The 15,622-nt window shown below is 31.4% G+C and overlaps 2 protein-coding genes across 3 annotated transcripts; both read right to left on the minus strand.

The window, feature by feature from the left end:
* Positions 1 to 4,432: 4,432 nt before the first annotated feature.
* Positions 4,433 to 6,402, minus strand: LOC114181779 (actin-97-like). 2 transcript variants are annotated; one of them, XM_028068330.1, is made up of 5 exons: positions 6,257 to 6,402; positions 6,027 to 6,101; positions 5,547 to 5,940; positions 4,836 to 5,449; positions 4,433 to 4,727 (listed from the first exon to the last, which is right to left on the minus strand). In XM_028068330.1, exons 2-5 carry the CDS (start codon positions 6,084 to 6,086, stop codon positions 4,662 to 4,664), a joined length of 1,134 nt encoding a protein of 377 aa, XP_027924131.1. In that variant the 5' UTR covers positions 6,087 to 6,101; positions 6,257 to 6,402; the 3' UTR covers positions 4,433 to 4,661. The 2 variants fall into 2 exon arrangements, with proteins under 2 accessions (XP_027924131.1, XP_027924130.1); XM_028068329.1 differs by having other exon boundaries at positions 6,027 to 6,104; positions 6,257 to 6,400.
* Positions 6,403 to 7,552: 1,150 nt separating this feature from the next.
* LOC114181780 lies at positions 7,553 to 10,401 on the minus strand. The gene is made up of 4 exons (XM_028068331.1): positions 10,160 to 10,401; positions 10,023 to 10,089; positions 9,841 to 9,921; positions 7,553 to 7,908 (listed from the first exon to the last, which is right to left on the minus strand). Exons 1-4 carry the CDS (start codon positions 10,319 to 10,321, stop codon positions 7,844 to 7,846), a joined length of 375 nt encoding a protein of 124 aa, XP_027924132.1. The 5' UTR covers positions 10,322 to 10,401; the 3' UTR covers positions 7,553 to 7,843.
* Between the last annotated feature and the right edge of the window lie 5,221 nt (positions 10,402 to 15,622).

Raw genomic sequence — 15,622 nt, forward strand, 5'->3', positions numbered from 1 at the left:
TATTTGAAGTTTTAGGTAAATAATTAATTGTATTTTTAATAATATAGAATATGTATTCTGAAATTATTAATTATTAATTAAATTGTATAAAAATTAAAAAATCAATTAATTTTATATTTTTATAAAATAAAATATACATTTAATAAGTGCCAATTTTTGACAAAAAAAATAGATTTATAAAATATGTAATCTTTTAATATTATTAATTATTCTAATTGTATTAATGATAATAGTAAATAAGTTATTTAATTTAATGTGGTGTGTAATTAATAAATAATGATATAATTTATTTATACAAAATAACATATTAAACTACTTATTTAATATACTAAAAATTCAATTGATTACAGTATATAATTTTATTCTATTAAATTATTATCATAATATTTATATGATCTCTAATTGTAAGGATTGAAAAGACATAAAAATAAATACTTAAAGAAGAGTATGAGAAAAAAATATGAGAAGACGATACGAGTAAAAAAATAATTATTTTATTGTTAAAAAGTTCAAGTTATAAATAGAAAATTAATTAAGTGACTTTTATGTTATAAAAGTCATTATCTCTCTAAATATGTTTTTCTTCTTTCTTTCTATATTTTTTTCAGATTTCTAACCAATATATTCATTAGTTTGATTATATTGTATTAGTGCAAAGGGTAATCATCCTATTCGAATAAAGTCTGAAATATAATAAGTTCGTACATATTTTTAAGTCAATTTCATGATATGCTCACATGTGTGAAAAAACTTGCTTGCATGTGACTCTTGTTGGTTCAAGATGAATCTTTGACTCTTGTTGGTTCAAGATGAATCTTTGCATGTCACAGATTATTAAGATGTTCATTGGTATGAGTTTGTCTTAGTGTAGATATAACATATTGTCTTCGTAAGGGAAGCTAGATGTTTTGTTTTTCACCTATGAAATTGGTTGATTCTTTGTTCTGTGAATTGCATATTAGTGATGTTGGTTATTTATTGTTTGTGGTTGATTTCAGATGATTCACTATAATTGAAATTTTTCTCTTAAAATATGATTTTATGGGATGTTTGAGATGTTGGGTGAGGCATTAGTTGAGCAAATTGTTTTATTAGAGGTAAATTTTAAATTGAATGTAGTCATTTTAATGTAAGGAATGATAAAAAACACCTAAATTGACCAAAGGGACCACTTGATATAGTTAAAGGGGTTTTTGTAGTTGTGTAGGGAAAGTTATACAAGATAACATGAGTATATATATTTGGAATTAATTGGCCTAAGGTGAAACCTATTTTGGACTAGACAATAGATTAAAGAGAGAAAAACCTATGAAAAAGACAATAACACCAAATTGATATACTTGTTAGTTTTATTTAGGTAGAGCACACAATACTCATGAGATGATGTACTCAATGAATGAGCCACCACTCACTAAGTCAATATAATAAGAATTAATTTTCAAAGAGAGTTCTAAATAATGCACTCATTGGACAAGTCAACTCATTGGACGAATCTAATAGATGTGGCTTTCACGGGTTTGGGTCACTAAGGCGAGTAGTATTATCGCTGAGCAAAAAATATGTTTTTAAAAATTCAGAGAGCTCATGGTGAGTCCATTGAGCGAGATGTAGACTTGCTAAACAATAACTTGGCAAGTGACACCTTCGTGGGGGGAAGGTATATGCTCATTGGGTGAGAAGGAGGGAAATCTTTAAAATTAGTTGGCATTTTCATTGTGAGATGAAATGAATGATTGGGTAGAGAAGAGTCAGGGCAAGAGGCCATAATCTATTATGGATATGTGTGTGTGTGTGTGTGTGAGAGAGAGAGAGAGAGACCGAGTAGAGTCAATGCATGAGGCCACAATCTACTATAGACGCATATATGTATATATTTTATGTTTGTGTGTGTGTGTGTGGGGGGGGGGGGGAGGTGTGGCATGGGGCAAATGTGATGATTTTCAAGGAGAAAATACTATGTTGAGTGGTCTTAGGATGTGTATTGAATCAATAGGTCATAAAGGAAGATATTTAGGTTATTAGAGTTGAAAGAAGTTCTTGTGGTCCAATTTGCAATATGAAAAAGAATTGTACTTAATAGGTCATAAAAAATTTACCCTGTCATAAGAATGAACTACTTAGTTCCAAGATATGACGTCGAATAGAGTCAAAGCATATACCATAAATTATTGAGAGGTCATGCAATAGGTATAAAATGTATAAGTCTATTCAACGCACAATTTCTTTCAAAAGTATATTATGATGTCAATAATATATACATGTCATTAGACAGTTATGTGCATTGTCGAATATGAATTATTTGAAAAATGTAATTAATAATGTAATTCTATGTCTTGAAATAAGTTAATTGATCCTACTTTGTGGTTGTAGTTTTATATGCTGAATGTTGTACGGGAGTATATAATAGTACAAGTCTGAGTGCTCGACGTTGAGCGAGCTAAAAGCTTAAACAACTAATAACAATTAATCCAAATAGATGTATTTCACCAATCACATAAAAAAATTATATAAAATTGTTCTAATTTAGTAAATAATTCTGAATTTAAATTGAGAACTATGAAATTCATAAGAAAATAAGAAGAGATATACAAGTAACGTATGGAAGAAAGAAATTCACATTGTAGTTTCTTTTATAAAATTTAAAATTTCATAATTATGAGTATATTTTTAATAAATTTTTTGAATTTTTTTCTCTTAAATCACATACCCAAAAGAATTACTACAAACTATTTATATTATATAAAAAAAAAGTGCTGTAATATTTTTACAATTATTTATACACGTTATATTTTGATGATATTGTGATCATTATAATACATCAATGGTATGATTAACAAGAGCATAGTCGTGTTTAGTTATTCTTACAAAAGGATTGAATCTCAAAATGTGACATATATTCGTATTAGAAATTCAGTAAAATCAAATCAAATCTAATGAAAATATATTTTCTCAACTTCATACAAACCAAAATGAAATTGGACGGAAATAAATCTTATATCCAACAAAATTTATTGAACTCCAATATATTCTCATTTGGTAGAGTACTGAATTAAATAATTTCTTATTCAAATTATTAAAATCGAATAATTACCCCATTGGTTCTTATTTGAATTTAGAGTTCATGTAACAAGAGATAGAATTGAAATGGATTTTTTTATTGATCTGAATATTTTTTTTTAAAAATTAAGTTTCTAAACTTAAAATAATTGTAATTGGATCATAATCTTCCACAAGTTTTTAAATTTGTAATAAGGTTCCTTAATTTCGTGTAAAATGTATATCATATAATTTTTTGGGTTAAGTATGTTTTTAGTCCCTGAACTTTGACTCAAAATTGGAATTCGTCTCTGGTCGAAACTTTGATAAATTTTGGTCCCTAAACTTTAAAAACAAATGAATATAGTCTTTTAACCCAATTTTGTTAACTTTTTTTTTTTAGGTTTCGAACACATTTCTCAGTGAATATTAAGCCGAGAATGTGTCAAACGGCATAAACAACTCCAATATTTACTGAAAAATGCGTTCGAAATCTAAAAAAAAGTTAACAAAATTGAGTTAAAAGGACTATATTCATTCATTTTTAAAGTTTAGGGACCAAAATTTATCAAAGTTTCAACCAGGGATGAATTCCAATTTTGGACCAAAGTTCAGGGACTAAAAGCATACTTAACCCTTGATCTAGTTGTCATTTAAAAGGATCTACGTGTTTTAAGGTCAATCTTAAACATAAATAATGAAAATAAAAGTTTTTAAAAGTTTAACAAGATTGCTTCCAAATATATAGTAAATGAAAAGTTATAAAATATGAATACTTATAAAAAATATTCATTGAAGCAAAACTTTAAAAAATTTAATACCAATTACAAAATTATGAAATAACCAAACTACTATAAAGTGAAATACCAATCTGTTGCTTGTATAAACATAGCGCTCGAGATGGTCTTGGATTAGGTAAGGTCTTTTTTTCTTTCTGCACCTCATTTTTACTAATTGTACGATATAGTAACATAAAAAAACTAAAATATTTTTCCTTCCAAAAAGTTTTTCATGTTCTAGAAAATTCATACCAAAAGATACCATACGTTTCAAAAATCCGATTTTAAAAAATTTGTTCTACGTTACATTTTGTGTTTATGAGAGGTAAGATGTTATTTTTAAAAAATGTCATTTTTAAAAATTATGGCGGTACGCAAAGAAATGAGGAATGCAGAAGAAAAAGATTCAGAAGTTGTAGTAGTTGTATTCATTGGGTAAGCAAAAACATTGCACCTGAATTTTGCTGTGAATCAACAGGGAGGAATTTCCGATCATGTATCACAACATCAACTACAACGATGATAAATCGGAATCATAATTTTGCATATGAAGAACACGAATGAATGAATGAATGCGTGGTTGATTTGATAGTTTGAGGTAATTCAGACGCACAGAGGATCTCAATTCAAAATAAAAATAGAAATATATAATAATAGGGAAAATTGAATGCACCATTTTTGACAAAACAAAGTCCTCGCCTTCTCCAAATCATGAATGACTCCAGAGAAAAACGTAAACGGATACAAAAAGTTAGAATAGAATGAAAGGGTTACAAGCAGGCAGCAGTTGTTCCGGAGGAATAAAACAGCCGTCTTTTCCTTCAATAACCCTATTGATCAAACAATTTAGAAGCACTTTCTATGCACAATTGATGGTCCAGACTCATCGTACTCTGCCTTTGCAATCCACATCTGAACTCAAAACAAAACAAAACAAAACAAAACAACGTTGTTAGGTGTGGTTAGCAACAACAATTCAAGGATGTTATATTATTACATTAGTATAGAAGAAAGAGAGACCTGCTGGAAGGTGCTGAGGGATGCCAGGATAGAACCTCCGATCCAGACACTGTACTTTCTCTCAGGAGGAGCAACCACCTTGATCTTCATGCTGCTGGGGGCCAAAGCAGAAATTTCCTTGCTCATTCTATCAGCAATGCCAGGGAACATGGTTGTGCCTCCTGAAAGTACAATGTTACCGTACAGATCTTTCCTGATGTCAACATCACATTTCATAATGGAGTTGTATGTTGTTTCGTGAATGCCTGCTGCTTCCATCCCCACCATGGATGGTTGGTACAACACCTCTGGACACCTGAAACGCTCAGCTCCAATGGTGATAACCTGCCCATCAGGCAACTCGTAGCTCTTCTCCACTGCAGAGCTGGTCTTCGATGTCTCTAGCTCCTGCTCATAGTCCAGGGCTATGTATGCCAGCTTCTCCTTCATATCCCTCACAATTTCACGCTCTGCTGAGGTGGTAAAAGAGTATCCACGCTCAGTCAGAATCTTCATCAGAAAATCAGTGAGATCACGACCAGCCAAATCAAGACGAAGGATCGCATGAGGAAGGGCATAACCCTCGTAGATAGGGACTGTGTGACTGACACCATCCCCAGAATCCAACACAATACCTGAAAAACAGAGAAAAAAAAAACAATTCCATATTCCATACCTCTAATTCTAAGGGCAGGACCTAAGAAAAGGAAATTATTTGAAAGAAAATGTTACCGGTTGTACGACCACTGGCATAGAGTGAAAGAACAGCCTGAATGGCTACATACATGGCAGGGGCATTAAAAGTCTCAAACATGATTTGGGTCATCTTCTCGCGATTAGCCTTAGGGTTAAGAGGAGCCTCGGTCAAGAGAACGGGATGTTCCTCAGGGGCGACACGAAGCTCATTATAGAAGGTATGATGCCAAATCTTTTCCATATCATCCCAGTTGCTGACGATGCCATGCTCAATGGGGTACTTGAGAGTCAGAATACCACGCTTGGACTGAGCCTCGTCACCCACATACGCATCTTTCTGGCCCATGCCAACCATCACACCGGTGTGCCGTGGACGGCCAACAATGCTAGGGAAGACAGCACGTGGGGCATCATCTCCCGCAAACCCCGCCTGAAAAAAAATATATATATTCACCAAACGTTAATGCCAGAGAATTGGGCGGAGAAGCATGAAGCCAACAGAGACGCATCGTGTACCTTAACCATTCCTGTTCCATTATCACAAACAAGGGGTTGAATATCCTCAGCGTCTGCCATCTTCTAATATCTGCTCTGCTGGAAAAAAAAAAAAAAAAAAAAACAACAGCAAATACATGAAGCTAATATAACAAATCGTTGCAAGTGATTCAATCGGTAGTTAAGAATAAATGTAAGAAAAGTTGCAGATCTACTACAGATCTAAATGAGAGATTGAGAATGCGATGTACCTTTGGAAATGCGAGTGCGAGAGAGAGGAGAGAAGAGGAGAAGAGAGGATGAAAGAGCGATTCTCAGTGTCAGACACAAAATGAACGAAATTCCATTCAAATGAATATAACAACCATGACGCCCAATCGGGACCGTTGGATCATGGCTACCAATTTTTGGCCATTTTAAATTTGGAGAAAGAGAGAGAGAAATTCACGCTGCTCATTCTTTTCTCCATTTACGCCAATACTATTCATTGTTTTACGGAGCAAAACAACGAACGGGTAAGGTTAATTTCAGAAATTTTGTTAAAATAAAATAGGAAAAAAAAAAGAAGGGACAAGAAAAAGAAAAGGAAAAGGACGAAGGAAGTAACAGTTCGATTCAACCCTTGTTTTCTTTTCCTCTAATTATGGAGTGTGCGAAGGCAAAGATGTAATGTAAGGTTTAAGAAAATACATCAATCATTCTACGCACCACAATCATCTCTTCACCCTTTAAGATGAATCAACTTTGAATTACAATATCTTAGTTGAGGACCCACGTCTCTCCAACCAGAATACTTTTCCACCACTTCAAAACTGCATTGCAATGTACGATTTTAAGAGTCCCAACCAAACATTCAAAAACAGAGTGCCAACATTAGTCTCCAAAACCAACATTTATGGGACATTTAAATTATGCCCACAAATCCTCACTCCTCAATTTTTTGCAACCTTTTCTTACCTGTTATGTGTCCTCTACCAATTACCACTGTCACTCACCCATAACCACTATCATTTTCTTTAAACACAAACTACTCCTTAGGGCTTCAGATTCTGTGACCTACCACACAGTAAAATTCCATCTTATATAATATCCCTGATATCATATCATATAATCGCTTTGAAATATAAATAATTTTAAATCGTGTTTAATCTAAATTATTTTTAGACTGAAATTACTTTTTATATGTATTTCAAACTAGAACTAGTAGAGTTATCCATGACAAACTTTATCTGATGTTTGAACTCAATCACAAATTTAGATTAAAAATTCAACTCCTTAGCATGAAACCAAACATACTTACTCCATCACGTTAAATATCATCATAATTTCTAATAATGCAGTGTAAATCTAAACAGCAATATGCTAGAGGAGATGTCTTTTGGAAGGTATTTATTTTGGCATAATTTTATTAAAATTATTAATTAAAAGATGGGCCTCGTGCTTACTGCAAGCTACCCGTCCCAACAGAAAAAATCGATTGATTTGGTTAAAACAAAATTCCTTTTTTGCATTAAAGAGGAAATTTTAAAATACCAGACATTTGTCAATTCTATTGATAAACGCATAAACTGCATAATACTCTGAATATTTAAGAACCATATACATCAGACTTGATTTTAGATTGCCTTGCACGTCAAGCTGTCAGTGGTAGGAGCATTTTCCTTTTCCATAAATTTCTAATCCGATTTCCATTCATCTTTAAAGGTCATTAAATGAAAGAGTATAAGAGCATATCAATCACTCAAGGGCTACAAATTATGGCTACAAATTTTATCATCACACATTGGCCTCTTCCATGCTCCCCCATACCAAGTATGTAGAACATTAAAGCTTCATATTTACTCCACCATTGCATCAGCCGATATATCAGCAGCAGGAACATTAGCCTTTCCTTTATTCTTCCCTGCACAATGTCACCGCAAATATTAAAGTTATAACACATAATATTTAGTCAAAACATTTTTAAGGCTATTTCTCAAAATGATCATAAAGTTATACAATACTTTTTTAATACATTGAGCTTTAAAGAGTATCATGCGACAACACGATGCAGTCACCTTAGTTATAGATAAAACCAGTTCCTATTGTAATCAAATAGATTTCATCTTGTCAGTTAGCTTATTCGATTGACATACCAAACAAGCCATATGCGATCTGTATACAAATACAGATCCAATACAATCCCATTCATTACTTCAATATATATTTTAATTTCAACTTTGGATATGATCAGGTAAAACTAGGTTATGCCTTTCGGAGAGTTAGATGTTTCATAACTAGGACCCATCCTAAATACAGCAAATCGCTATTGGACTGCAGCAGATGGACCCTCCCCTCTAATATCCTCATAGTTAATCCCACTTGAATAAAGTAAAAGGCAGAGAAAACATGTCTCAACTCTTGACTTAATCTAGAATCAACTAAAACAACAGAGGAAATACATTAAACCCTTAATATAAGTTTGTAAAGGTGGATAAGAATGTTCGTTAGGACTTAAACACGAGGATAATTCAACCCAAAAGACTGGTCCATTGGGTAGGAAAACCTCAACACTTGAGTACCACACAAGTATTTTATTCTACTGATGTAAGACTCCCAATATTATCACCCTTTAAGGATCGACTACCACAACAACTTTCACTATTGAACACTGACTGATGGTAGACCAGTCCAATATTATCCTACTTTATATGAGACTCCTAACAATGTCATTCTAAATTCTCTTGTAATGCAAATTAATTGAAATATGGGCCCATTATTTCATCAATTTTCGTCCATGCAGCCCAATTTATAAATTATTCCTTTGAATATGTGAATATAAACTAAATATTGTTGATGAATCAAATATACATAAGTAAATTATATTGATAAGCTTGGCAGTCAGTGGAAAAGATTTAATAATTTTGGCTCTCTTCTCCAATCAAACTCTACATTAATTCCATCCACCGTATCCTCTTAACCAAACAGGGTATTAACATGTAATACCTGAACTATGGGTTTGTTCGGGTGAGCTTCTCCATAAGGATTTCTAGGAGAGAAAATCAGGAAAAAAAAAACACCTTTTCCACATGGTAAATTAGCTTAGGCATAAGTTAAAAAATAAATAAATAAAATGGGAAGTTGTATGAAAAAGCTTCTACAAACTAGGTCAGGCATAAACTAATTTTAGCCTGTGGACAAGCTAATTTCATTTATTTTCTAACTTTTCACTCCTAGAAGTCCTTAATCAACCAAACAGACCCTAGTATCCTCAGCTACATTCCTATTTTATAATGCCCTGAGAACTACAAATTGGCAAAAAGTGAATGCATATATTGAGAAGCTAGTTCGACCAAAAAATGTTAGTATAGGCAACAGCCTTTGTCAAAATCAACATATGTTCAATTTGATGTACTACCAAGGGGTTCGCTAATGATAAAAAAATGCTTTGAATAAAAAATAAAAACGTGTCCTAAATTAGGTATTGAACTTTAACTAGTCCGTGAAACATACTGCATATCCCATGCATTGCACACATTACAGCTCGTGTAACTAAATTAAGTGATGAGTTAGCCTATGAGGAAATAAATGTTGATCAAATCGAATTAACACTGCTCGTATGTAGTAGAGTTTAGGTATTTTTTACTAGCATTACGTATTCGTGAAACATCAGTTTTAAAAGTCCTAGAAAGAAAATTGGGAATTGGTAGTTTGGTACATTATTATACTCTTGTTGTATATAATATAATACATCTCTGTGCAAATGTATCCCAAGTTTTAGAGAAAAAAAAAAACCCATAGATATACAGAATCTAGTGCAAGATAGAACAAGAAATTATAAGCATGATAGACTTACCTTTGCGCTTGGGCACTCTAACTTTCACAGCCTTCTTCAAGCGAACCATTTTTTGGGGTTTAGGGGTATCTTTGGTATCCCCTGCTAGCAAAATCAAACAATTAGCAAACATGTTCTCTGGTATTAGCACAAAACACCAATGATACAAAAAGTAATGATTCCATGAAACGAGTAGCAGATACCTTCAGCAACCGCCATTTGAACATCTTCCATGCTTATCAACCCATTCCGTATGGCGTCCTTTTGCTCCTGAAAAGTGAAAACGCAAATTGTGAAAATTGGGAGCGTGAAGGATAGAAAAAGAAAGCGTGTGAAGTACCCGGCGCCATTTTTTGAAGAGCTTGCGCTTTCGTTTTCCAGATATGGAATGGGGCTGTTCCCTGATCTTGAGCTTGGCGGTGGAAGGGTCTCCGTGAAGCTGTCTCTTCTTTTCCGCTATGAGAGCTCTCCTTCGCTTCTGCACCACATTGAATTTCGCCATGGCAGACACCAAACCCTAAACCTAATCCTAAACCACCGTTCCCTCTCTTCTCTTAATAATACCTCTGCTGTTTATAATTATTTAATTTAAATAATACTATATTTTCTTCTCTGCTGTTTATAATTCTGATAATAAATTTATTATTAAAATTAGAGTTTTATAACTCCTTTTCAATTTCCCCCATATTAACTTTTTTTCACCTTATCTTTTTTATTTTAAATTAGTGCTTGACCCGTTCACACACATGGGTCTTCGTTTTTTTCTTGTTTAAAAAATAAAATTATTACTGTATATAAATTTGTAAATAGTAAAACATAAGATATAAAATAATAATGACCAGTAAGGTCTAAAGATTTATAATTTAGAGAATAATATATATCTTTTAGAACAATATTATTATACGTTAAATATTTTAAATATTTATTTTTTATATAATTTAAAGGGTTAAATATCTTTTTAGTCCCTTAACTTTCAATGAATTTTTGAATTAGTTTGTTTCGAAATTGTTGACCAATTTACTTCTTCATCTTTCGAAATATATGAATTTAGTCCTTTTAATCAAATTTTGTTAAGTTTATTTGACATTTCAAACGCATCTCATAATAGTATTTGACTTAACATTAAATCAAAAATGTTTCAAACAGGATAAACAACTCAAATACAATCCTGAAATGCGTACGAAACATCAAATAAATCTAACAAAATTTAATTAAAAAAAAACGAAATTCATGTATTTCGAAAGATAAATGACTAAATTGGTCCAACATTTTGAAATTGATTAATTCCAAAATTCACTGAAAGTTAAGGAACCAAAAACATATTTAATCCTAATTTAAATTAGATTATAAGAATATTAAATAGATTGTGGTTTTATTAAGGTTTAATAGTAATTCGTTCTATATTTATACCTTATTTTGGTTTTTTATAATTGTTTTTAAATTAATTGAGTGTTTATTTTTGTAAAAAATTCAATATGATTATCTCTTAAATTGATTTTAACACTATTTGAAAGTATCACATGTCAAAATCTATGATTGACACGTATCAAAATTCATGTCATTTTTTACATTGGAACTTCTCTTATTTTTGCATGGGACACCTTCCAAGTAGAAGATGACCCAGATATTCATATTATGACATGTGGTATTTTCAAATAATGTTAATGTCAATTTAATGGAATGGGTCACATTGATATTTCTTATAAAAAATAGGGATTTAATTGAGTCTTATAAAAAAAATTGATTTAATTAAGTAAAAAAAAAGGAATCAAAATGAATCAAAAGGTAAAATGTAGGATCAAGTTATTAAGGGTTAAACATGTTTTTAGTCTCTAAACTATAACGCAGTTTTGGAATTTGTCCATATCCGAAACTTTAATCATTTGTAGTCCCAATACTTTATAAATGAATGGATTTAGTCCTTACAACATGATGATGTTAATTTTTTTACGTGGTTTGCTACATGTTAACATGTGTATGTGCCCTTCTCTCTTCTCTCCCCTTCCTCACCCTCCCTGGTCATGTCCCTCCCTAGTTGCTACTCCCCTCCTCACCATTCTTCCCTTTTGTTTACCCTTCTAATATATGCCTTGCGTCCAATTTGGTGAAGGAATGGTGCTACTGGAGTTCATGTGGTCATAAGGTTGTTACATGGATTAAAATGCCTTTTTTTAGTAATGGCTCTTATTATTAGTTTGGGGCTTCAAATTAATGGATGGATGTAGATAGAAAGGCTGGGTGAATTTGTGTATTAGTGAAATATTTGTACACTGTCAAACTAGAAAATCAAGACACTACAAAATATGAAGGAGATATTACAAAACCATACTTGCACATTTTGATCACACAATAATATGACAAATTTGTAGTTGTCCTTGTGAATTGATTTTCTTTTTGTTTATATCTTGTAATTTTACTTGTTATGTAATCGTTTATTTTGTGAGATAACATGTTTTGCAGTCATTAATGATACACAAGCATTAGAATACTTGAAATTATGTATTTGTCTGAGGGGAACTTCAATGCATTTGGTTAGGTAACTCTTAGATCCCCTTAAGAGTGTATTGGGTTATGTCCTGGCGATGTTGTCATTGAATTTGATGGAAAACCTGTCAAAAGAGTAAAGGGGGTTTCACATTGCTAACCTATGCGGCTCCCAACAACATCGCTCCCTCACCAAACCGGTCAAAGTGGCAGTTGTAGGGGAGGTAGAGGAAGGGGAGCAATGGTGAGAATGGTAGAGAGAGGCGAGCAGCAGTCAGGGGGTGAGGAAGGGTAGGGAACAAAAAGGCAAGGAAGGGGTAAAAGGAGAAATAAGGGCACTTATATGTGTTGACATATGGCATAAGAGGAGAAATAAAGGCACCTATATGTGTCGACACGTGGCATAAAAGGAGAAATAAAGGCACCTATATGTGTCGACACGTGGCAAAATTGTTTGTCATGTAAAAAAAAAAAATTAATGTCGTTAGATGATGAAAACTGCATTCATTCATTTCCAAGGTATAACAAAAGTCAACAAAGTATTATGTTTTCACACCTTGTTCATCTAGAAGGTTAGCAAAAATCTTCCCTTTCACACCTTGTCTTTTTACAAACTAGGCGTGTGGTTAGTACATTCTATTAGGTTATGCTACTCTTAAGCCCTCATTCCTCTAGAAAGGTCATGAGGAGGTACTAGCAAACAAAATATTATATTCTAGAGTTACACTGCTTTATGGTCCTTAAAAAGGTCTTAACTATGATTTTATTAGCTCCTGTTTCAAACTCAAAAAAAAAGTTTATCCTTTTTTTGTTTAGATTCTTCAATAAAAAGATAAGAGATCTCACCATAAGCATTAAAATTGGGACAATAGTACTTTCACACGACCAATTTTCTCTTACTTTCATTTAACACTTCAAAAAACTATTATTTTATTATAATATTTTATTTATATGTATTTTTATAACGTTAATATAATATTTTTATTATTAAATCTGATGTCAAATGAAAGTCAAAATTAAAAACAGTGTCAAAATAACTTTTTTCTTAAAATTGTTGATAAATGGAAAAAAAAAACAAAGATGTACATTTTTAATGAAAAATCAAATGATTTTTCTTAAAAAAGGGAAAACAAATATTGAATCAAAAATTGTTTAATATGGTTCTTTACCATAACTTAAAACAACTTCTTAATAAAAAAAATAAAATAATTTGTTATAGAATCCTTACCAATCGTAAACCTTAAACTTGTACCTCTTATTTCAGTCTTTGTCATTTTGCTTCAGTCTCACCCCTTATTTCTATTTATTTCTATTTTGATTTAGTCTAAAACAAATAAACAAACATTGTCATTGTTTTTATTAATCTCCTCAATTAAAATGCAAAAAATCTTTATAGTAAAAAAAAAGAACTTACCCATGTGCTTGATATCATTCAAAATTGTATCTTTCACTCCTTCAATCATTGAAGGCGTTCTCTCTTGCCTTTGTCTCCCATGCAATAAATATTTGAGAAGTAAGAAAACCTAGCACACGAAAAGAGTTTCATGGGCAGTGAAGTAAATTTCAATTTCACAAAATTCATGAAGGCAAAGATAAACAGGAAATGAAAGAAGTGAAAAAAAGAAGAAAGAAATTGTGTTGGAAGTCCCACATCGACTATATATAAGACAAATTCATAATATATAAGAAGTGCAAACATTACTTTACAAGCCGATTTTGTGGAGTTCACAAATGACAAAAGAAAAAACAAACATTTTGGATTCTTGGTAAAAAAAACAAAATAACTTATTTGCTTGTTTTGAACCTTTGGACCTTTAATCGTCAAAACCATCTTCAATTGTGCTTTCCTTTTCATGTCTGATGATGTTTTCATGGTAGTCTTTAATTCACTAGAGTATATCAAAAAATAACAAAACCTAAGGGAAAATGAGGAGAAAAAGTTAGGGTGTGATCGAACAAATGAGCGAAGAAGAAAAATTGGACGAGGAAGAAGAACTTAATGAAAAGATGAAAATACCACAAAAACCAAGAAAGAATGTGAAAGATGTGAATAAGAATAAATGACAATATGATAAATTCCTACAAATAATGTTTGAATGACATAAAAACAAAAACATTTGTACAATAATCGCGAAACTAAGTGAGGACAAATTTGAAATTTTTATAGTAGTTGATTTTCTTAGTTTTAATAATTTGAAATTATTTTTAATTTAATATTTTATTATACAAATTGTTTTCATTATATTAACTCAATATTCACACTTTTATAGTACAAATAAGCGTTATCGCGTCTGTGTGTACGCATTTTTTAAATATGAATGATAGTATGTTAGTAGGTGATAATAGAATGTTATTAACTTAATGTATAAAATAAATTTATATTTATTAAAAATAAAATGAAATGAATAGAGAAATAATTTATTGATGAATAAAAAAAAGAAATTTTTTTTATAAAAAATAGGTAAAAATAACCGTTAATTTTAGAAAATTTAATAAATAATTATATTATTAAAGGTAGAATTGACATTATGAATTATGGACACGAAAGAGGAAATTCTCTTTATATATTGTTATAAATTCCAATTTAATTTTTTTACAATGTAAACTTAATTTAATTATGCAATTAAATATTTTTTATTTTTAAGATTTAAACATTTGACATTTATGGCCCCGAAAGAGTTTTACATTTGACATGAAAATCATTTTAATATATATTATAATATTTTATTAAACATTCATAATTTACCATCATTCATCGACATTTACAATATATAGAGTTTTCTTTTCCCCCAAGAAAAATAGAAGTGTGCATGCATCACAATGTAGAAAAAGGAAGGTGTTGAAAAAGAACGTAGAAAGCAACCAAGTGCAGTACTCAAAAAAAGTGATTCTTGATTAGGACAAAAGTAAAAGAAAGTGATTATTCTAAAATACCATCTTGAGACTCACCCGCAAAACCGTGGGGCGCACACCGAAGGAGACGTCGCCGTCTAATCTTCAGAGTCCAAATCAGTGGGCCCAGCCCACAGTGACGTTGGGCTTCGGATCTGAAACCTAAAACTACGCCCTAAACGCTAATATTATGTCTTACTACATATTACATTTATTCTTTGCATCATTGTGAATAAGAAAAAAAGTAGAACATAAGCACTTTAATTAATAACCACGGCACCATAACTACCGTAATTTTGGAAATAAAAAAAAATAAATATATTTTTAGTCTTTTAATTTTAAGTAAATTTTAAAATTAATTCTTTCAAAATTTTTGATCAATTTAGTCTTTCATTTTTCAAAATACGTAGACTTAATCATTTTTAAT

The sequence above is a fragment of the Vigna unguiculata genome, chromosome 4 (genome assembly GCF_004118075.2).
Source record: "Vigna unguiculata cultivar IT97K-499-35 chromosome 4, ASM411807v1, whole genome shotgun sequence".
Lineage (NCBI taxonomy): Eukaryota > Viridiplantae > Streptophyta > Magnoliopsida > Fabales > Fabaceae > Vigna > Vigna unguiculata.